Here is a 25,302-nt window from a genome sequence, read left to right on the forward strand (position 1 = left end):
TGTGCATGACTTTTTTTTTGGTGAACTTGTCCAAGGTTATTTATATTTAATTCCCAAAAGTACTCGTGGGAATTAAAACTGGTAATACTCAAGTAGATTCCATTGATTCCAGGAATTTGTATGGGAAGTACTAACAGGTGATAAGTTGATCGCACGATAATACAAGCATCTGGTGTTGTAAACTTGTGCTAAAGTAGAACTAGTTACACCTGGAAGAATTGAAATAAAACTTAACTTTTTCTCATTTCATTTAATTTTTATTATTTAAACTTTTTCATTTGCTTTGTTTTAGTTCCTCAAAATCTTCCTATTATTAGAGTTCTAGAAGTATAAATATTTCATTATTTTAAGACAGAAATCTTCATTTTTTTGTAGGTATTAAAATATTCTAAATTAATTAATTTTTTTTTCAACATTTTCGTTCCATTTTTATCATAACATCGATTGTTTTTCATTTCATATTCTCTTATTAATTTTTTCAACAACAACTTGACAGTAAAGTTAGCTAATTAAGGATTAAAAATTTAAATTTTTTAATTATTATTTAATGAGACGATGAAACAAAAAGATAAAATATTTAAAAACGTAAAAAAAACATGTAAATTTATAAAGTATGGGCATTAAAAACCAAAATCTATTCAGTTGTGGGAAGCTCACAATCTAGAATCTTAAATTAGTATGAAGTTGCTCAATATAATCTCGATTATATAAAAAACTAGATGACTTTATCCTAAGAATTGATCAAACTAAGATTAACTCTTAAGCTACACACTTAATTTAATGTATAACATGGATTATAAAAAGTAATTGACACTTGAGCTACCCACAAATTAAGGCATAAAATGATTGAAAATTTTACTTTTGATTCTATCTTAATTTGTGATATTTCAATCAATTTTATCCTTCTGAAAGGCACAGAGATGAAGAATCTGGCATTAGATCGAATTAGTTGCAATTTGGAACTCAATCCTTAAATGAATTTAACCCCAAACTAGCATGAACCTCGCTTCATCCCGAATTATTCACCTCTATGTTATTAATATAAAGGATTTTATTAAAAGTTAGTCAAATTTAATTCTCAACTCAATTCCTTATTTACTTTTTTTTTGTATCAAGGCGCACTCCCTGATTGTTACTCAGTTACAATTTTTTCATTTTCAATTTTAATCTTATAAAAAAGTTTTAATTTCTTTCCAAATAAAATAATTTTGTAAATTTAATTCGCAAAGTTTTTCATGATTGGACGATAAATAAATATACTTTGGCACATTAGTACGATTGTTTTAACTGAATTATATCTCTTGTTCCGTCAGCTAGATCGATTCTCTCATGCCTTTTATAAGAAAATAAAATAAAAGAAGAAATAAAATTTTAAAAAAAATTAATGAACACAAAAAGTTTTGGAAATGATTTTTTTTTTGTTAGAGTTGGATATATGCTGACTTGTTGTTAGCATCTGCTGTACAGACACTAAGTTGCAGTTTTAAAATCGATAATCGTTCCTTTAAGGAGAATCTTATTGACAATTCATGAGCAGCAATATCCAAACTCTACATTTCCTTATGAATTGATGAATTGGTGAAGAAATGTGGAAGCAAAACACTAGAAAAGGTGAAAGATTATTGATTGCTTTTATTGCACAACGAGGTTTCATATTTTTGTTGCAAAGTATAAAGTTAGTTTTTTTAAAAAGAGGAACAAATTGTTAATTTTTTCAAAAAATTTCTGCACCATTTTATCACTAGAAAATTATTTTAGATTCTTAGCTATAGATAGGATTGCATCACTCATTCAACTCCCATTCTATAGTTTAATTTTGGATACTTTTATTGTGCCATAATACTTTTCAATTTCTTTATTGGATTTTCTATTCTATAACAAATCAGGAGTTCTGAATTTTATCAAAAAAATGTATAGTTTAGGCAAGAAAATATTAGCAGAAAATGGAAAATTTCCTTAAAAGTCAGAACTCCTTCACAATGAAACTACAAATTCTAGAAGCTTTTCAAGTTAAAAAATCATTTGCTATGGACGTATTTTAGATTTAGAATCAAATTCCTACTCTTTTGAAGCTAGATACGTCCTTGCAACTTGCAAATCATGAAGGATAAAGCTCAAAAGTTTTTCTTAATGCAATAAAAATTTCACAATTTTTGATTCTACTAATAAAAATTTAATTAATTAATTATCATAATAGTTTTCAACATTTAATGTTAAAAAGGTAGGTAGGCACTTCATTTCAATCACTTATTCCACTCATCAACATTACTTTCAGTTTTACATTCTTAGAATCTAACAAAAAATTTTTGTAAAATAATTTTGTTAATTTTTAAAAAGCAAAAAAACTTAGTTAAAATTTATTTTTTTCACGTGTTTTTGTGTGTTTGTGTATTTAATTTTGTTCAAACATAAGGAACTTCCATGCTGAGCACGGAAGCCTTTCAATTTGCTTAAGTAACACTTTTTATTGAAAAAAAAAAGTAAATTGAGCGTAAGATGGGTTAATTTAGCTGATTTTTTTTTGCAAATAAAACCACTCAGCTGAAATCCATGAAAATTATGTTGCAGAAACAAATTTAATAGTATTGGTACCACGGCTGTCGACGAATCCATCTTAGACGATGATTTGTCTGATCGCTTCTTATCTTAATACTAGCACCTTCGGCGGCACGAACAGTTTCTTTCACCTGTGAATTAAATAATGATAATCATAGCAAACTTGTTGGAAGTCCAATAAAAAATTCAACTTACGCTTTGCATGAGATTTTGAGCATTTCCTACAAGCATTTCAGTAGCTTCACGATCCTCATCAGATCCTTGGGCACCCAACATGGTTGCCTTTACTGTAGACAAGATCTTCAATTGTGTACCAATTGTTGGTATTCTTTCACAAACTTGCAACAAGTTCGTTCTAATTCTCTTATCTGTACATTCTCTAGCCAATGCCTTTGCAATTCTTGTTACATCTTCTGAAGCTTCAGCAATTAATTTGGCAGTAGCAATAAGCTCACGTTTGCTACCCTTTGAATCTTGATGTACAAGTTCTGATAAACGAGCCATCAAAACAGCCATACGTTTGGCAGCGGCAATAATTTCGTTGTCCTTTGATGACCATTGACGTACTTCTTGATGAAGTCCATGAGCAGCAAGCAAAATTGGTTGATTTGATGTTGGTACAGCTTTGAATACACCTTCATCTTCATCATCTGTCTCTGGAAGTGGTGGACGAACTGGTGGAATTTCTTCACGTGGCAATGGTGGACGTGGTGGTGCACGTTCTGGACGTTGTTGAGTTGGTTGTGCATTAAGTGTATTAAGATTAAGTGCTGATAGATCTGGTGGAGCAGGAATCTCTGGTTGTTGGGTGATGGCATTACGAACATTTCGGACGTTTTGAAGAAGCTATAAATAAATCAAATAATGAGTATCTAAAGCAATGCTTTGAAAAAGGACTTACATGTTTATTGGAATCTCTCCAGTTAGCTGCATTACCAGCATTTCCAATATCTGTTGCAACATTCTTGGCATCTTGAACCATTGATGGAACTGAATTTTGAAGTTTGTCAGAAGCACCGATCAATTCAGAAATGAATTGAGGATCTTCAGAATTATCAGCTTCTTGTTTAGCGACCAAAAGTACACGATTAGCCAAACGAGCAATGCTACTTGTGTTGTCAACCATTTTCTGTGGAACTTTATTTCTAATTGAATCTTCACAGAGTAATGAGTGCTTCTGCATTTGTTCTTCGCTAGCTTTGATAAAATCTGCTGGATCAGTAGCTTGATCGCAGAGTGTACGCATTCTTAAGATTGTGTCAGCATATTGTTGTCTCAAATTATTGTAATGCTCTTCAGCTGCCTTTGAACTTGGATAATTCATACGGATGCGACCAGCACTAACAAGTTGTGGAGTTAAGCTGTCAATTTGTGCAGCTGAAGCTAACAAAACTTCAGCAAGCTTTTTATTTCCTCCGGAACCTCCAGCAGCAACCATTCGACTAGTTTTTGATGCACGATCACTAAACGCTTGCAAGTTAGCAGCTTTCTGATTGAAGTTTTGGTCACGGTTTGGTGTACCTTCTGGAGCACTTACAGCTTCTGTGAATTGTTTCAATGGTGTTGAAATATCAATAAAATCTTCAACAACACGACCAACAACAGCTGATTGAATCAAAGCTTTAAGTTCATGTAACTTGGCATTCAATTTTCTGGCAATTTCTTGTGCTTCTGGTGTGTGTGCTAAACCAGCTTGACATAATTTCGAATATTGATTGGCAAGATTCTCGACTTCGTCGCAAAGATAAAGAATATCTGATTTTTGATGACCAGGTAAGCCATCAGCAACCTTCTTTCCTTCTTCAACGATCAAAGCAATGGCACGTTGACCTAATCCCTTATCATCAGCACCTGGATTTGCTAACCAACGAACAGCTTGTTCCAAACGTCCTTGAACCTTAAAAATTTAAGAAATAAATCACATTAATAATATGAAGGATGTTGTTGAATCAATAAATTGATGTAAAATTTAGAGATGATATTGAGTAACACAAAGTGTTGCAGTCTGTATGCTGTTTGTAGGTTTATGAAAAACATATAACGATAAAATGGAAATGATTGAAACTGAATGTTCAATGATTGAAATTTCTGCCACTTCTCATCCAATACGTCATATTGAGTTCCCATTATACACTTTGTCACTCAATTCATTCTTGAGATATAATCCAAACACTTACAGTGTGAGCTGTTTGCTGAAGACCAGCCTTGTCGACATTAATTACTGCTTGCATAATATTTTGATCCATTTCATCCATTTTATCGATCATTTCACGTGCCAATGACTCAGCTTGTGGTGATGTTCCCTTACCGGTTTGTCTTAATTCGCACAAAGCATTTGCCATTGCAGTTAGATCATCAGCATTTCTATGAATGCGATATGAATCACTTGGCAAACAACGATCGGCAACTTTGTGGGCATTATCAATAATTTGTCGTAATGCTTTCTCACCAATACCGCCTTTAAGTGCATATGGATTTTTAAGCCAATCTTTTGCTGTTTCCATTTTATTATGAATAGCATTATTTAATTTCTTGAGGACTGTCAAATTATCAAGTTCACTTGTATCTTCATCATAAGTTGTTAATTGAAGGACACGAATAATTTCCTGAATTTCGTCTGTCATTCGTGCGGCAAGATAATTTCTATTTTCAGCAGCTTCATCTGATCCCTTTCCACCTTGTTCGATGATGTGAATGTACACTTTCATGCTGCAGATCAAAATTGGTGCCAAAATTTTAACTTGTTCCAAACAGCGTACGAGAATTTCACTGTGAACTTGATGAGTCAATTCTTTTTCACGGTTGCTAACCTCACGTGAGACTTTACTTAGACATGGACTTAAATCTTTAAGAAATTGTACCAAATCTTCCATCGTGTCAATGACCTCACTCACTGCCAAATAATCAAGGACACGTTTACATTCGCGAACAATTTTACGGACTTCTGATTCGTCGAAGCATAATAAAAGTTGTGAGGTTCCTTGTAAAATTCCACGTGATCCTTCAATCAATTTTCTACGTGCTGGTCCTGAATATGGATCGGCACGTAAAAGTTGAGAAGCTTCTTCCAATAATTGTGAGGCATTTTCGACTCGCATTAATGCCGATGGCATGTCTTGTTTTAGAATCTGATCATCAGAACTGTTGATTGTTTCACGGCCAACTTTAACAAGATTTGTCACAGCAATTGATACTCCCTGGACAGGTCTTGACAAATCGGGCATAGCATTGCCATCTTCTGCTTCTTCATGGAGAATTACCAGTCTTGACACCTAAACACATATACAGAGTGAGAATTATGAGAATGTGATTTGTGTGATGTAAATATGTCAATATATATTTTTCAACTAAACTTGCGATTAAATTCTATCAGAATCGCTTGATTTTATCCTTTTTTGGAAAGAGTCAGCGCCGCGACATTCTGATCATTCGGTATTTACTTTTAATTAGCATAAGTCGTGGGCAACGATTCAGGTATTTTTGTTCCAATTTGGTAATGAGATATTTAGGAAAGGAATGATTTTAGAATTTTTTTGGTAAAGGAAATTGATCCATGTATCAAGCTGTGATGTTTAACAAAATTACTTCAACAGATGTCAAGAAATATCAGAAATTTGAAGCTGAGAATTAAAATTTGTAAATCACGTGCTGACCTAGATTATCTTAGAATTTTTATAATTCTGGGTTAACGGACGTAGGGTTGAATAATTTTAGGATGATACAGTCATCAATTTATTATAGCTTTACGCATAGATAACCCAGTTTTGTATGCTTCAAATTATTATCTGCAGTCAATATACATTTCCATTTTGGAACAGTAAAATCATGCAGACAACAAAAGCAAAACGTTTCATGACATAAGATTTATAAACATTTGCTTTAAAAAGATCAACAAATTGCACAAAAGTAAATATGCATCTTCTATCTCGGACTTATATCTTTATTCCATCGTAAATTTGTCAACATTCAGACTTCCGTTGCCAATAATCTAAATCTTCATCTTATCTCAGTCTCGTCTGTCTGTTTAATAACATTTTTAAGCAACAAAAGCTTGAATACAAGTAGATGACTCAATTTTTTATTTTAAAAATACAAAATCATCGTTCTGTGAAATTTACAGAGTTGGGAGATTCCAACTTTAGATAATTTCCACATTTTTAGTGTCTATTTTTATGAATATTTTAACGTTCATTTGAAATTTGAATAAAATATATTTTACATAGTTTGAAACCCTTTTACAATAAAAAACTCAGTCTAACTTTAACTTCCAAAGAATAAACATCATTTTGAATAACAAAATCCTTAATTAAACTGATTGATTAATGAGAATTCGGATACAATTGTAAAATCACAAAAAGAATCTAAAGAAAAACTCGAATTTTATTATTTAACACACCAACTCTGATGCGGTCATCGTGTAAAGTATTAAATAATTTTCTTTTTCATCTCTCTCATCCTCAATTACGCGTGGGTATTTTTCTGTGTGTGTATTTCGTACAGAAACTTCAAGTGGCTCTTTTCATAAACACAAAAAAAAAGTTTTAATTTTTGATAATTTTTGTTCGTTTCTGCTAATTATGGATGAGCAGTGTAACATAATCAATGGAAGCTAAATATTGATGATGTTTTATATCAATATATCATATTACATTTCGCTCTTTATTGACTTGGCTTAATGGAAATTCATTGCACTTCATTTTTGTGTCGTAGGATTGTAAACATTTTTATTTGTATCACAATACCCGCACACTTAATTCAAAGTCAATAATTTACTCGCTAGCAAGTGCACATTATTGTATGTAGTCGGTGTTTATGGTACCTGTTGTTATGGCCACTCTTGACATTGAATACAGATGTAATAAATGACGAGAATAACAAAAATAACAAAGACGTGTGGGTGAAAAGAGCGTGAAATTTGAGTTGTCTAATTAGTTTGTTGTGGGGAAAAGAGATAAAATATGCTAACTGTCACGTCTAATGATCAAAATTGTTTTGGTTTACAAGATAATGTTGTAAAATTTCTTATTTTTATTTTTTTGGGTTCGGAAAGTGTTTGTCGAGTGCTTTTAAATGTTATATTTAGATTTCTATATCCAGAGAGATCCGCGGTTATTGACTTTATACGTTAACAAATGAAAAGTATCAAGTTTTTCCGCTAAACAAATTCTTTATCGACTTAAAATGTTCAAGAAGTTTTGTAAATGATATCATCAATCTTATAACTTGAAGTCGTAAATTCAAGATTCAGATTTGCATTATTTGGTTATAAATCCCGTCATTTGATGGGAAGTTTCGTAATTTATGATCGCCCTTTTTCAATTTTCATCTAATTTTCCTCACACAAAAAAAGATTCAACAATCACAAAATGTTTCTACATTTGTTTGCTTCCATTATTCTTCATTACGCTCAACGTATTCCGCCAACATGTATGTATAAACGAAACATATGGTTTAGTATATACAATGAAAATCAACGATTGAATTTTCATTTGAAGTGATGAGGGAAGTAAAAAGAAAATTCTTGTGTGGAGCACGAAAACAAGATATTCTTTCATTGATGATGTGAGCAATGAAATATGCAAAATCAATAGAAGTGATGATATAAATGTGTAAAAGAATCAACGATTTATTGCTTTTGCTAATGACTTTGTACTGCAATTGTGAAATGAGGAGACACACGAGTCGGTGACAAAAAATATATATTTTTATCGTGCTAGATTTGTAGCTTGAAAAATGTAGCTTGAAAAATCGTAGATTTATTGCAATTACGTGCCTGCCGAATATACAAGATAAAAAATTCAAAAAAATCAATTTTTATCGCATTCTATAGCATTTTTAAAATTCAGCATAAGGCAAGAAATATACGTGCACCCAAAATATAAATTCAACTATATTTCAAAAATTTATTTTTTTTAGGTGCCAGCTAGTCAATGTCTGCTGACTTTATATTTTGTCGGTAAATCATTTTCTTTCTCTTATCAAGAAAAAGTTAGTTTAATTTTCAATTGAAGCCATAAAAAGTGAAATTCCTTTGAAGTTGATTTAGTTCCATGTCTAATGCATTTCCGTTCTTCTATGAACGAGAGGATTGTTTTAACATAGAAATTGTAAATAAATTTACTAGTAAATTGTCTGAATTAAGTTCTGTAAGTTTATAAAAAGAGTTAATTATGGACTTAAGTTTCAAAGTAAGCTGTATGCATAGATGAAGATGGGAATATGCTCTTGAGAGATTTCAACTGAAACTCTTGAAGAATCTTAAAGATTCAAACAAGTTTTCATCAGTTTTTCTCAAAAATTCAATGAACTTTTTCCTTGCAAATGAGCTCCGACCTTGAGATCAACAAGTTGAGCAGGCCATAAAAATAAAACTGGATAAAAATACAAGGAAAGAACCACATAACAATTATGAACATAAAGTCTATCAACAGTCACAATATATCATTAATTCAGTGAAAAATGACACAGTTACATAAGTTGTTTTAGTCAATAATTAAGAAAAATCCCCTCAAAATATATATACAGACATAGAGGTAAAAGAATCATTTTTTCTATTCATTATCCACCCGCATGAAAAACCTTTTCCTCGCAATAGAAGTAAGAAAAAAAAACACGAGATGTGAATTAATAAAATCTATTTTTAAAATAACTTTATGTTTTCATCTTCTCAACTTTTCTTTCACTTACTCTTTACATGCGGGATGCTATTTTGATTTTCGTTAGGGCCAGAAGGTGGTTTTCGTGTGAGCGTGTCTGATGATTCATTTAGTGTAAAAAGGTAAGCAAAAAGTAATAATTACTCAAGCTGTGGATATAAATAAAATATTTCGTTACATTTCAATGTAATTTGATTGAAGATTTGCCGATCTTCAACGTCTATCACGATGAAAATTTTGGCAAATGTATAGCTTGCGTGAATCTAGTGAGTAACGTGTGAAATTGACCATTTTAATCAATTTGGCGCCATTGAAGTTTTCTTCGTGGGTGATTTTGTTGATGAGATTTGAAGATTTTATACAGGAAATTAAGAAATTTATTAGCCTTTTGGGAATATTTCATAACAATTTTTAATGAATTCAAGCTTGCTGGCTAAAGTGTCCAGAATTTCACATTTGTTTGCATACATCAAGGAACGTAGTTTCATTCTTTAATGTACACAATTAATGAACAATCCCATACATCTGCGAAGGCGACTTAATTTCTCTACTAGTCAGTGATCTCATTCATCATACACATTTCAATCAAGTATCATTATTGAGAATAGCCTTAATGCGGGTGTGAGAAAGTAAAAAAAACAAGCAATTCATGAGAATGTTCAACGAGGTGACGTTTTTGGTTATGAATAAATTAATATTGTTAGTGCATTCACAATGCATTGATTGTACATATATGGAAATTTGCAAAGCGCATTGATCACGATTGTGTGTCTATATTTATGAGAAGGAATTAATAAAGAAATATGAGACGTAACGGAATTTTAAGGGCAATAGTAATCGATTATTGATAGGTATTTTTAAACTCCTTATAAAGTCCAATGCAGTGGCTTTTGCGATCTACAAAGAAATTCAAGCCATAATAAAACATACTGAATACGCAAAAATTAATGCGGCGCCGTAGATTAATTCGAAAATTATTCAATTCAATTAAATTCATTCCATACTTCCTTTTATGCTTAGAATATTCGATTGAATAAGCTCTGAGAATTCCAAAAATGCTGAATTTTTTCACATATTTTCAAATCAGATTAGGAAATTCCAACAACGATGATGCTGACTGTTTATAATCAAGCTCGTTGAGTGATCATAAAAATGAATCATATGAAAATATTTTACATAAAATAATCCCAATTAGTATTTTTTTATTGCCATTCTGAGCACATAAATGTTTATAGTCATCTGATATTCCCTTGAAAGAAAGCACCATTTACATGTTAACGGCCATGTATGAGCGATTTGTTAACACACCAATTGATCAAACATATACCGATTATCTTGCGTAAATAGGAAAAATTACCTAAAGCGCCATAAGAATTAATAAAGTGCCTCACACAAAAAGTCATAAAACATTCACGAATTGTCCACATCGTCAATTTTATGGATAAATGAATAACAAAGTCGTCGGTATGTTAAAAATGTTGAATCATGTCAGTATAGTGAATGAAAAATGATTTGTTGTGTGTTAATGAAAGAAAAATAATTTACTGCCAGTACGAATATTTCGCATTCTCGTGTTAATTACGAAAGTTTATTGGAGGTAACATGTGGAGTATGTGGATTAGATTCAATTTAATTGCTTTGAAAACTATGTTATATCTGGAGACTTGCTGTCTCATCTGTTAAAACCTCAATTTGAAATTCTAGATATTTAGGTTCCGTATTTTACTTTACCACAGGAATTGAGAAACAATCAGTCTAGATAGAATGACAAATGAAGCTTGAAAATTAAAGTAATTTGACACAATCAGAATCTTGACACGTACAACATTGTAATTGCATCACTGTCACACAGTTGTCTAATAAAATTCTTTCGAAATTGTCCTCGATTGTCAATCTAGAATTGTTGGAGCATGTCCATAAAGGAAGCTACATCCTAAAATCGATTCTGATACACAAATTCCAATTAGTTATAATTGATTCATCAATTCTTGTGATTAATATATTCCAAAATTGAATGACAAATTTTCGTGCTTATTTGAATGTCTTAGAAATACTTATGACTGCTCATTTCATTGTCAATTGTGAGTAAACAAAACAAATATTAAAATTTATTACTCTCTGTGCCATGCGGTTAATGAAAATGCTATAATATTGTACACAAACATCAATATCATTCGACATAAATTATTGATATGTATTTGTTGAATTATGTGAAGTATATAGGTGGGTACACATAGAAATATGCCGCAAGCATGTTGATTTGACAAAATAATATTAAAATTCTGATTCCGGGTTTGAGACAATTAAGAGAAAATATTTTTTTGATGGTATAATTTATTGTCATGCGGGTAGTAATGAATAATTTTCGTCATATTGACATCATCAGATGGTCATCTGACTGTATTAAATCCTGTATTGTAAGCTTGATTAGGAGTTTTATTTTGTGCAGTTTAAAAATAGATTCTTATGGACAAACTTAAAAAATTGAGGATTACTGAATCAATAATTTTGCAGCACTAACACAATTTAGCACATTTTCACGTACGAATGCAATGATAATAAACAATATAAAGCCTTTAATATTTACTTTACTGATAAGTCATAATAACAAAGTATTTTCTAAAATACAACAATGACATATGTACACCTATACATGGAATAACAGGTGTGAACACGAGTAAAGTTAGTTTATAATTTTCATTTAATTTCACTATTTATTGTGCACTAATTAACACTCAAAACTATTAAAATTGGAAATTTTTTGAAAAATTGTGCGAACACGCGACTTTACTCTTTCACGTTCGGTTTCAAAGGGAAAGATCTTCGTAAAAAGGGGTCTCAACGTAAGATTCGAAAAGAGATGCGAATATTTGAATTCTTAAAGTCCGTTAGATATCATCGCACAATTTGTACAATATAATTCGATTGTAAATACATTATAACATTGTGTAATTGTAAATAATTAATCATTTGTGAACAATAGTAATTAAAGAATGAGGAAAATAATTCATATAACTTGACATTAGAAATAATAATAATATAATAATTCAAAAATGCAGAACTGTCGTAATACGCAACGACATCCTCGACCCCCGCCAAAGTTATTTCTCTGGAGCGGTAGTTGTCAATTCCTCATCGTCCAGCTGGACATCCTCATTGATGACTAGACTGCATTGTTCATCTGATGACGACAAGTGTGCGACTAAATCTGGTACCCTTTTTGGGGCTACCTTTGTCGTCCAATTAGTAACTCTGCGATCAACAGGCTTCACTATGCGAACTTCTTCTTCGGATGAGTCGTATACAAGACTTTCCTTTTCGGAAGTGACACTCCTCTTGCTCTTGATTGTTGTGACCGATAACTTATCCATGTCTTTACGCTTTGTCCGCTTGTTCTTGTTGCTAATTACACGTGCACTTGCCGCACTTGTGGATGGTTGAGACTTTTGTGTCTCATCAACTTGATGTGCAGTTGGTTTCACAATGACCGACTTCAATGTTGCAGGAACTTGCTCCTTTACTTTCATTGAAGGAATTGTGATTGACTGTTGTAAGACTTGTTGTGGCACTAAGTCTAATGTAGCAGCATTTTGTTCCTTGACTAATGCTACCGAAGCTAATTTGACTACTGGAACATGACGAATAATAGTAAGTTGATTTAGACGATCAGCATCTTCTGACCATTCACACATACCGCGTTCGAAAATGTGAGCGTCAGGAACTCGAACCAACATTGGAACGTTGTCACTGAGTACAGCTGTGACTTGTCGATTAAATACTAAATGTGGCACTGGCTCAATTTCACCTCCAATCTCACGTGCCTCTCGTTGATATAAATACGTAACGAATCCATCGGTTCGTGTTTGACGTTTGACTGCGTCATAATTAAGACGTATACCCGTTATTACTGCTGAGTCTTCAAATGAGGTCACGATCCTCTTTAGGTATTCGGTAGTTCCAAAGCTATCCTTTTGCTTAACTAGGCCTTTGACATGAACTGAAATTGGAAGTTGACCATATCGCTCGCTTTCAGTGCCTGATGTCAATTTGGCTCTGCCAAGAATTGAATCAACAATCGTCGGTGCTTGAAAATCACGTCCATCGCCCACCAATTCGATATAAGTTTGTTCCATAAATCTCGCATCGATTAATGACGTACAGAAGACATAAATGGTTCTTCCTAAGCGCTTTGCTCTGTAATCAGCTGTGCGAGCAATGCCAATAATATGTCTGGAATATTCCCCTAATTTAGTCAGCAGATTGTAAAATTTGATTCTGCTTGGAATCTCATCTATTCTTAGTATGTAGTACGGGTTGGCAAAAATACGGGGCTCATCTATTTCATTCATGATAAAGACTGTAATGATAATAAGCAAATAAAATGTTAATATATTTCTCGTCTTGTACGAGATTTTAAAATCGAATAATTCAATTATTAGTTCAACAGTTAATTTTAGTGACAAGTTTGTTGCCACTAGTCACATTGATTTTATTTCAATCTTCGCTAAGCGCTTTACGCTGCGATTTTTTCTTGTTGCCCCATTAGGCATGAGCAAATCTACAACTCGGCTTATTTTATCTTTTCCGCTATAGATTTTAAGCACTCTTGCACGTTCCCAAGCTTTTCTGGTTTTATTGGGATCTATCAGAAGCACCAAATCGCCAGTTTTTATGGGAGCACTATCTTTGAACCACTTAGTTCTTTTGGTTAGAACCGGAAGATATTGGCTGACAAACTTTCTTGCCATTTCATCTGCTAGAATTCTTCCACGCCTATATTGGTCTTTGTCGCTAAGTGGATCCGGAATTTCACTCAATCCATGAATAGACGGCAATAACGGCCATCCACTGCGATATTTTGCCAAATGATGAGGTGTTAGTACTTCCTCATCCTCAGAACTAATTGGGTTATGGGTGAGAGGTCTACAATTGACCCGGTGTGCTGTTTCCTGCAGTGCGATGTTGAACTCTATCCTGGTTATTTTCTTTCCTTCTATGGCTTCCTGAATAGATCGTTTAACGGTTTGAATTAACCTCTCGTAGAATGCGCCAAACCAGGGCGACTGCACTGGGATGAATGTCCAGGAAGCATAAGTCTCTTGTGCCAACTTGGCTTCTAAATCCTTCTTTGCTTCTTTGAGAAAATCAATTATAGCTTTACTATCATGTCGGATAATGTTGGCGGTACCAACAAAGTTGGTACCATTGTCAGAGATAAATTCTCTTATCGGGCCGTGGCTTGTCCACAAAACCATAATTGCTTGAAAGACTTCTAATGAAGTCAAACTATCCAGTACATGTAACTGAATAAATCTTGACATGGTGCAAGTGAAGATGAGAATCCACACTTTCTTCTGATGCCCATTCTTAGCATATATTGTGAAGGGACCCGCACAATCGAGACCAGTTACTTCAAAGGGCTTCAATTTCGCGTCTACCCTCACATTGGGTAACGGTGCCATCTTATACTCGACTGGATTAGCGCGACGAAAGCCACAATAGTTGCAAAGTGACTTGACTTCCTTCAGGGCTGATCTCAATTGCGGCATCCAATACTTTCCACGGAATTCAGCAACTTGCGCCTCTAACATAACATGTCTAAATTTGTAATGATAATCGAATAACAAAGTGAAACTTAATTCACTTTTCCTCGGCACGAGGGGAGCTAAAGTTTGCGCATAAGAATCGTCCTCTGGTTTCACTCTTGAATTTATGCGTATTACTCCATTTGTGTCCATAAATACATTTAATTGGAGTAATTCTGGATTACTAATGCGCTTCCCTTTCCTTAATTTCTCATATTCATGAGGATAGACTTCTCTCTGTATGCGCCGGATTATAAATAATTCTGCACGGAGAATTTCTTCCTTTGTAAGTGCGTTGAAATTCTTGCTGGTCCTTATCGATTCTCTTGCCTCATGATTGTTCCATTGCTTTGACTTAAGTAATGGAATTATTGCTTCATAATATAATTTAAGAGCTCTTCCTATCGCTCTTACTAATTTTGACCAACGACTCAATATTGTTGGTTTCAACAAGTCGATAATGAAATCGTTTGCTAGTTGGCAATCTATTGGTGGCAATTTGATGTTTGGTGTGACATTTATTGCCTGAACATTTCCAACGACTGCTTTTGGACCTCCTGAAACTTTTTGTTTCGGCCAATAATCTCTTGGTGCCCTTAAAAATGATGGTCCTTGATACCATACAGTATTAATGTCTGCAAAGTTTAACTTTTGAAACTTCGTTGCCAAATCTGCAGCATTATTCTTGCTGTCAACATAGTTCCACTGACTCTGCTCTGTCAGTTCCAAAATTTCCTCCACGGGTGATACAGCAAATCTCGGCAAATTGATGTTGTCATTTTTCAGCCAATTCAAGACTATTTGACTGTCTGACCATTGAAACCGCTCTAAATTAAAATCATCATGATGTTTTCTTATTGTATCCGAAAGTCTGGCTGCTAATAATGCTGACAACATTTCTAGTCTAGGCATTTCACTGATCTCTGTTTTAGTTTTTATCTTTATTGGTGCTACTTTCGCTTTTGACATGACAAAACTAACTTGCCTATATCCATTGAATGTTCCAACTAAGTATGAAACAGCTGCAATTGCCTCCTTGCCGGCATCACAAAATGTATGCAGTTCCAGTGTTGCAGCTTGTGTCATATTGTAGGACGGAAATCTTAAACGTGGTATTTTCAATAACGATACCTTTTCCAAATCGTTCAGCCAATTTAACCAAGCCTTGTGCTCATCATCGTCAATCTCTTCATCCCATCCTAACTTTTTCCTCCAGGACCGCTGCAGTAAAATTCTGCCTCTTATAATGCAGTGACTTATCAGTCCCAGGATATCAAAAATTCTTGCTATAGTAGAGCATTGGTCACGTTTTGTTGGTTTATGTCCACATTCTGTGACCAGTTTTATAAACGCATTTTTATTTAAATTAAATTCATAAGCATCTGTTTTGGGATTCCATGCTACCCCTAAAACCTTCGTAGTATAAGATGCTTCTTCAGCTGTCATAAACTCAATGCTTTCTCGCTTAACATTTTCTGTATTCAGAGCTTGTAGGACTTCTAAACTGTTACTTTGAAATCCTACTAAATCCCAGTTGATTGTCTTCAGGATCTCGATACATTGTGTTGCTACTTCAACTGCTGCTTCAACCGTTTCCTCGCTGCTTATCAAGTCATCCATATATGTGAAATCCTTTAATGCTCTTGCAGCTTTTGGGAATCTTGCTTCCCATTTATCAGCTGTTTTGTTCTTGACGAACTGTGATACAAACGGGCTACATTTAGGCCCGAATAACATTACTTGCATAATGTATATTTGCAGAGGGTCATCTAAATTGTATCTCCATAAAATCCGTTGACATTGTTGGTCTTGCTCACTTATAAATATTCGATGAAACATACTTTTGACATCCCCTGTGAATGCTATTTTATTCATCCTCATTCTCATCAGGGGTTTAAGCATATCCACCAGCAAATTAGGTCCCATTAAAAGTTGCTCGTTCAATGATGTGCCTTGGTAGCGAGCTGCAGCATCATAAACATTACGTGTCTTAATAGGATGCTTATTCTGATTAACTACCAGCGACATTGGAAGGTAGTTTACGTTGGGCCAGTTTCCATTTATGTCCTTCTCTCTTGCCGGTCGGACATAATTTTCATTAATTAACTCAATGAAATTGTTGTTGAATGCTTCCAGCAATTCAGGATTCTTTCTCAATTTGTTTTCTTGAGCTATTTGTCTCTTGTAGACCATTGGATAGTTGTCTGGTAGCACAGGATTGTCCGATGCCCATACTAGCGGAACTTCGACTGAGCCACTCGGCAGGATTTTCATTCCTTTCTCTAATTTCTCGATCGCTAATTGTTCATCTTTCTTCAGATGATTATGCATTGGCTTTATTCCTAAGCTTTCAATTGCACATGAATAAGTATAAATCCTATTCAATTCTTCATTCGCGTCTTGTATATCTACTGGACCTCCTTGATGCATGTTGACTGTAAATGCATGATGCACGCACTCTAATGCACCTCCATAAATCGTGTATCCAAGCTTACTCTTCAAAGCCACCGGTTTATTCTGTCCATCTTGAATGACTGGTTCAATAGCTTCAAATAGGTAAGCATGTGTAGAACCTATGAGTATAGAAGCCACTGCGTTTTCATATGAAGCAAACGGTACTTTCCTCAAATATGGGAATTGTTTCTTCAATGCCTCAACATTCAGTGTCCGTGGTGGAAGCGATAAATCATTGACAGCATAGCAGTTGTTTAACTCAATTATTTCACTGCCATTTCCTACTCCAGAAATCTTCAGTTTAATTTTTATTGCATCGACTAACTTCTTTGATGAGTCTGTCCATTGCAGTTCTATGATGCAATTCTCGCCAGTTATTCCCAATTCATCCACCAAATCTCTTTTAATTAATGTGATTTCTGCTGCTGAATCACCTATAGCGTAACCAATTGCATTACAATTATGTCCATAGAAAATTGTCTTGAACAATTTAATGGTACGTTCTGAACTTTCATTTACGGCACAAAGTTGCCTACTGATTGTAAATGTTGCATACGGTTTGACTTGATTCAAATCCTTTGGTGGATGACATGGATAGCCTTGCACTACATGTAATTGATTTGGAAGTCCATGATGAACGACAGCAGCAATATGATTATTCACACCTGATGCTTCTGGTTGATTTGATATTGTTGCTTGTTGTGATTGCTGATGCTCTTCGATTTTCTCCTTTGCTCTTGCTGCATTTGCATTTGTATTTTGTCTACGATGCTGTTTTCTAAATGTCTTCGAGAAATTAGTCGAAGTGTTTCCTCGATGCAGCGTAATATGATGTTTCGCTGAACATCTAGTGGTCTTGTCCACTTTGAATCCACATCCTGACTTTAAGTCACACTCACTTGCCATGTGACCAGATGTAAGTATGCAATTCATGCATAATCTTTTGGACCTCACAAGGTTGTACTTGCCATCCATTCTTAATTCGCGATAAGTCTTGCACTCCACCGCAAAATGATTTGTTTTGTTACAAATCTCACATTTTTTGGGCAATTGCTTAACTTTATTCATATCGTAACCAAGGTATTTGGCTGTTTGATTATCACGTATCTCATACTTATAAGAATCTGGAGTAAATGCTGATACGTTAGCTGAGTTGTTGATGACCGAAGCTGTCATCACTTGGTAATCTTTGGATTTATTTTTTGTTGCCTTCTCCTCTTCAAAATTGAAATTCCCTAGTGGAAGAGTTTTCGAAATATTATTCAGAAACTCAAACTGAACATCCAATCTCTCCATTCTTGTTGTGGCTTCAGGATGTTTCTCATAATAAAATTTGTAATACAGCTCTTGATGATATGGTTCCAGTTGTCCATGTAGCCTGGATGAGATGCTTGTATCAGCAATTGTTATGCCAGCATAACTACAAGCTGCCATAAAGTTTGCTATTCTTGTTGTTACTTCTACACATGAAGCATGAGTTAAGGGTCTTGATAGCTTGGTGCTCAACAATTTGTTTCGAGCACTCTCGACGACGATGTTTGAATTCCCGAAACTATCTTTCAGGTAGTCCATCATTCTTTGTGATGACATATTCATATATAGACTATCAATGCGTGCTAGGGCTTGTCCCGTCAACGCTTGTCTTATATGAGACTTCATTTGATCATCCGTATATTCTCCTTCTGCCCAATTCCTCATTACTGCTCGCTCAAATGATAACCATCGCTCTGGATTACCATCAAACTTTTCAAGTTTGGGCAAGTTGCGCCTTATTTCGTTTATTGACAGCTTATTGAGTTGCCTCAATGTTGTTTCAATGTGACTGTCAGATGTACTATTGTTTTGTTGATTAGGTAAGGACTGAGGACCTTCATGCTTTCCATGAACTCCAATCATTTCATTGATGACACGTGATGACTGACGAATTTCATCATCTAATCGCGTTGATGCTCTATTTGCATTCAAGACAGCATTAGTAAATGATGCTTCTTGATCTCTTGCATGATCAGCAGTATTATACGTGCCACTATTGGATCTTGCCCCAATAGTGCTTCCATTCATTGTCGATGATTGCAAAAATCCCATAATTTGAGAAATTTGTTCCGTCTGTGCGAGCACAAGAGACTTCAAGTCTTTATTGGATTGCCTAATAGACTTGAATTTCTTCTGTAACTTGTTGAAATCCGTCCTTAAATTATGTGACGACAGTGATCCATTTGCATTAATGTGCAACGATTCATTTATCATTTCATCATAATCGGAACTTGATTCCTCTGACTGATGAACGATATGACTTGTTTCCTTAATAAATTGTTTGATTCTCTCATCAAATGGCATCATGTAATATTCTGAGCTGACTACTGCTTGTGCTGCTGCATTCATTGGATTGGTTAAACAATACTGGCACATCCATGGTAGTTGAACTTCAGTTAAAGATGTAACATTACATCCAGCACAGCGTAAGTGATAAATCCTATCACACGTGATACATAAAACCAATTTTTGTAGATCTTCATGTTGTTGTTCTTCCTCTTGAGCTTCAAACCATTTGCATGCATTGTTTAATCCACATCGTACATGGTCCTTCACTAAATCAATAGCGAATATATAATTGTTGACGATCTTGCTCGTCGGGTTCTTCGCTCTATATTCGGTTTTTGCGTTGTGGTCATTTAAAAACCATTGTGCAAGACTGCCTAAATCCTCGACGTTCATTCTGATTCGTTGTTGTAGATGGACTGATATTAAAGCGACTTGATCACTTTACTTGAAGTATGGAATGCGTTTCTTGCAACGTATCCCTATGAGAATTGCTACTTGTTTGTGCAACAATTTGTGAATGACAAAAATATGCGTCTTGTTGTCCGACGACTTGATATGAATGACAAAAAAATATGCGTCTTGTTGTTCGACGACTTGATGTGAATGACAAAAAAATATGCGTCTTGTTGTTCGACGACTTGATGCGAATGACAAAAAATATGCGTCTTGTTGTTCGACGACTTGATGTGACTGATAAAATGTGCGTCTTGTTGTTCGACGACTTGACGTTTCCCCTTTAATGTGATGATACACTTCCTTCAGAAGTTGCCGAATAATTGCACTAATAGCAGCTGATAACGTGGAGAAATTCGATGATTGATGACGACTTGTAAATTTTGCACACTTGTTGTGACTCACGATTGCACTTATAACTGGAAGTGACTAACTGGATGCACTTTTTTGCAAGTGACTGACGAATTGATGCGTCCCTTATTCGACGAATTTCCCAGCTTCAAACTAATATGTTTGTGCCTTTTGCACGGCGGTAAGTCGCCACTTGACGGCGACTATGATGAAATGTGAAAAATTGAAAGTGATGAAAAAATTGAAAGTGCCTTTTGAATAGCGGTAAGTCGCCACTTGACGGCGACTATGATGGTTTGTGCTTCTTGTATAGCTTGATGACCAGAATTTCGTGCCTCTGTAGGCTCTTGTTTTGTTGAATTTGTTTTTTCAACAAATTATTTGAATTTTTTAATGGGAAGAAAAAAAAGACAAAATAAGGTTATAAATTTATGTGTACTCACTACAGAGGTGTTCTGGTCGATTTGACTGCGACTAAGCTTCTCAAACGGCTCTGATGATGATAATAATCCAGCAGATTTTGATCTTCTCACGCGGTGACAAATATTTTTGGCGAATATTTTTCCACGAGACTTTTACGCGCGAAATTTGGCGATTTTAATGAAACTCGATTACTTATCACTTCTTTAACACTTTAAGCACACTTTAATTTCACTTTTCGTGAGTTTGCAAGTTATATTCACTTATAATTTTTTAATTGTAATAATTGAACCTCAAATTTTCTTCACTTTTGCAAATTTTTCAACAAGATTGAATTTTTCAAAAAGGATTAATTTTTCAAAAAAGATGTGAACACGAGTAAAGTTAGTTTATAATTTTCATTTAATTTCACTATTTATTGTGCACTAATTAACACTCAAAACTATTAAAATTGGAAATTTTTTGAAAAATTGTGCGAACACGCGACTTTACTCTTTCACGTTCGGTTTCAAAGGGAAAGATCTTCGTAAAAAGGGGTCTCAACGTAAGATTCGAAAAGAGATGCGAATATTTGAATTCTTAAAGTCCGTTAGATATCATCGCACAATTTGTACAATATAATTCGATTGTAAATACATTATAACATTGTGTAATTGTAAATAATTAATCATTTGTGAACAATAGTAATTAAAGAATGAGGAAAATAATTCATATAACTTGACATTAGAAATAATAATAATATAATAATTCAAAAATGCAGAACTGTCGTAATACGCAACGACATCCAGGCATGACGTAATTTTCTTGGATAGAAAACATTTATTTTTTTGGAGACGAAGCGAAACACAAACTAGATTTATGGAATTTACATATATTTTTGGACGCTGTTGCTTCAATAAGACTGACATTTTTTTTTCCTTATTCGGTAGTTCCTTTCCTACTGATCTGAATTACCTTTATTAAATGTTAGGACATGTTTAATGAGCATATGAAAAATTAATGAGAAACATATTTGTGACCAATTATATGAATACTAAAGTAAATAAGATTATAACGATAAAAGAAGCAAGATGTAAGACATAAAAGGCCATATTAAGCCCCGAAAAAAAATATTCAAAAATTGGCGATAAAGCCTACACGCTGTTATTTATACACCACATAAATATGAGAACATAATTTTTTTACCATATCATATGTTATCGTTGACACAAACTGCACATTATAGTTGAATGAAAGTGTAGGAGTTGCGCCGTAAGCGCCGAGGTAGCCAAACATGTGACTTTTGAATTTAATTATGAATGAGTAAATAAGAAGAATAACAATGAAGATATGCATAGTGTGGCTTGGTCAAGGCATTTTTGATTGTTGCTGGTCATATGGGAAATGAAAAGTGAGTCAATGAGATTTATTTGGGGGTATGAGTAATTTTGAATGATTATCGTCTAGGAATTGCTTGATTATGACGTTGTGGGTAAGAATCTCTCAATGAGTGGCAAATTCACTGGATGAGCTTTTATCATCTCATTGTTAAATGACTCGCAGGAAAAAAATGAATATGAAAATTTCTGAATTGTTCATCGACAATAGGAATCATATTAATGGAAGATGATGTCATTGAGACATTCCGCTGAATTCGCAATTTATTATCCCAGCTTACAATATAAGAGCACTCAACAAACATGCATACTTAATCTAATTTGTTTCATCAAGTGATATGCGGAGGCGTTTTTACAATAGGGAAGTAGTAGCTCTATGCATGCTGTAAATCTATCGAAATCCCAAACTAAAACCTTAAATATCAAAACAATTCAATAATCTCGAAAACATTTCCAAAGAAATTCTTCAAATTCTCTTCAAAAGATCAAAATATTTCCACAGCAGCTACAGAAATATCAAGTAGCTTAATACCCATAAATTTTATAATTTTTCAATCAATAACTAACCATAAATTAGAGGCGAAAGATGCAATAAAGAATGAAATCATAATTTTCATGGCGCATAATTCCATCAATAAATGAAAATTATACAGAACAACTAATTAACCCAATTACGTCATACATATCGTTCTACGAATACATATAGCGAGTGAGAAATCGGAGATATATTGGGCGAATCGGCCCACACATATGAATAAAAGTTGATGTGTAATCAAAGCTTGAAAAATTATCGTCTTTTTGTTGTTTTTTTCGGCATTGCTTTATTTCCACTGTGTTTTTTTTGTTTCTGCAGTTTTACCTGTAACAACCTCTGACATTTTTAATCTGATGAGCTACCAGTTTTTCATTTATAGTCGATATTTCTCCTAATCTATCTAACCTTGTATATCTTACAAAATACAAACAATGACTCGTTGTGTCAATAGCCAAATGACAGTGAAAATTGACTGAATCAAATAAGGAAAAATCAATTTTAGGCATCATGAAACCACCTCGTAAAGTTAACAGCATGAAAATTAATGACTTAATCATGAAGTGACTCGTGGACGGAAAGAAATTATCTATAATAGTATCTATCTTTGGGAGGCATTTGGAGGTCTTGATGGTTTTCTGTGTGAATTTCATTCATTGAAGAAGATTAATGAGTTGTTTAGTAGTTTTTGGCTATGGCTTTTGTAAGAGATTAAGGCATAATAAAGGACTGTAATTAATTTTTAATTTGTTTTGCGTTAATAAATGAGACTTGAGCTTTAAAGACGGTTTCTTTTGATTTTTTAGCTTTTTTATAGAATTAAGTTCGAAAAAATGTGCAAAATTTGTGATTTTCGATTATTTATGCTGAATTTGAGAATAAGTAGGTCATTAACGACTTTGCTTCTAATTGAATTATGTTTAGTGATTATTGGATTAGCAATTTGACACATAATTAAGCCAAAACAGCAAACAAAGGACGGAGGCGGGAAAAATGTAAACAAACCGTTTTCGAACTCGAAAAATCTCGAATTTCGAAATTCAGTCATCTTAATTTCACACACTGAATTTCCCACAAATTAAGTAATTATTAATGCCCAAGTTCTTCATGCTCTTTCATGAAATCAACAACAATTCCATGTAATTTTGTCTGCGGTTTCTTAAAATGTTTTTTGAAGAAAATTTCTTCTTCATACTTGTCGGGTTTCTACACATATAACTTAGTAATACAATCCCAACGACAAAAAAAAAGCCACAAAAACTTGCAAATTTCTTTTTGATAACATGTTCTAGCTTAAAAAAATATTTGTGAGAATGTTTTCTTTTATGGAATTTAAAGTCTTGTAAGAATGAAATGTTCACAAATGTATGGAAAATTTTACTTATGTATTCATATATGAAGACGTTTGTAATGTCTTTACTGTATTTGTTACGTGTGTATACATTTAGTTTTTTTTTTGCATCTTCACAGAATATAAAGACGAGATTCTTACAAGACAGACATAACCGTGTGTGGAGAGAAAGAAAAAAATATGTAAGACACACATGGTGGAATCGAGTGTAGCATTATCTCTCACAAATTCTGGCTACTATGTACATACTTTAATAAGAAACTTCTTCGTCTTATATGATTCTTATTTGACTTTTCATTTGTATGAGTCACAGTTAAAGTTATTTATTTTCATCATGAAAGTTATTTTTGGAATTGGACATTGTGGATGTGAAGTTAAATGGACCTGATTTTTATAATATGAATGTATAGCGAAAAAAATAAAGAAGAAAATGACGATGACTTCTTTCCAACTTATTTTTGAATTTTTCGGGATATGATGAAGAAATTTCTATTGTTTTATAAATAAACTGTCGATAATTACCTGATTGGCGACTGGCTCCAAAATTGATTCAATTGTTTTCGTATGAAAAACAGGCATTTTTGATCGTTGACTTTTTGATTATCTCACAAAATTAATTCTCGATTTTGAAATTTTCTATAAAACAAAATTTTAAACTTTATCAACTTTGAAGCTTCAATTTTAAACTTTTTTTTTGGATATCAAGGAACTTTTATAAGCTTTCACAATCTTAGAACTAATATAAAAAAAAGTCTGCGATCTTCTTATTCAATTTTCTTACAAATTTCCCCAAAAAATCTTCTTGATTTTCCTTTCCGCAGAAACTTTTAATTCACACAAAAAATTAAAGCACCGCAAAAATCATAAACTCAACACTTTTTTTTGCAACACCAATTTTGCACTAAATTCTTTCCTCTATTATACTCTTTATTATTTATTTTTTTAAATTTTGCACTTTAAAACAAATGAAAAATAAAATAATAAAAATGATTATGAACACATAATGCGGATTTATGACCGAAAAGTTTGAACTGTGCTCAACGAATGACTTTTTGTATTCCTTTTAATAAGATTTGTAATCGAGAGAGGAAAATCATAAAATAATGTGTATGTATTCTGTGCGTAATAGTATGTGTGATGCGGGTGGAGAGAGTAAGTTGTGTCAAGAGACTGTGGTGAGTTTTGAGTACGGGAATCTTATAAGAAATTTTGCGAATCTTTTTATAATTTTAAGAATTTATTAATT

The 25,302-nt window shown here is 33.5% G+C and overlaps 2 protein-coding genes across 2 annotated transcripts; both read right to left on the reverse strand.

Annotated features, from left to right (window-relative positions):
- Positions 1–244: 244 nt before the first annotated feature.
- On the reverse strand, positions 245–25,087 carry Vinc (vinculin). The gene is made up of 7 exons (XM_070636620.1): positions 24,838–25,087; positions 24,579–24,692; positions 4,734–5,828; positions 3,458–4,453; positions 2,752–3,402; positions 2,593–2,687; positions 245–1,333 (listed from the first exon to the last, which is right to left on the reverse strand). The coding sequence occupies exons 2-7, from the start codon at positions 24,633–24,635 to the stop codon at positions 1,270–1,272; spliced, it is 2,958 nt and encodes a 985-aa protein (XP_070492721.1). The 5' UTR covers positions 24,636–24,692; positions 24,838–25,087; the 3' UTR covers positions 245–1,269.
- On the reverse strand, positions 11,907–21,370 carry LOC139087831 (uncharacterized). Its single transcript, XM_070636750.1, has 2 exons — positions 20,821–21,370; positions 11,907–13,569 (listed from the first exon to the last, which is right to left on the reverse strand). The coding sequence occupies exon 2, from the start codon at positions 13,559–13,561 to the stop codon at positions 12,314–12,316; it is 1,248 nt and encodes a 415-aa protein (XP_070492851.1). The 5' UTR covers positions 13,562–13,569; positions 20,821–21,370; the 3' UTR covers positions 11,907–12,313.
- Positions 25,088–25,302: the final 215 nt, after the last annotated feature.

The sequence above is a fragment of the Chironomus tepperi genome, unplaced genomic scaffold, assembly GCF_022539635.2.
Source record: "Chironomus tepperi strain 1889 unplaced genomic scaffold, CSIRO-AGI_Ctep_v1 contig_137, whole genome shotgun sequence".
In the NCBI taxonomy this organism is placed as follows: Eukaryota; Metazoa; Arthropoda; class Insecta; order Diptera; family Chironomidae; genus Chironomus; species Chironomus tepperi.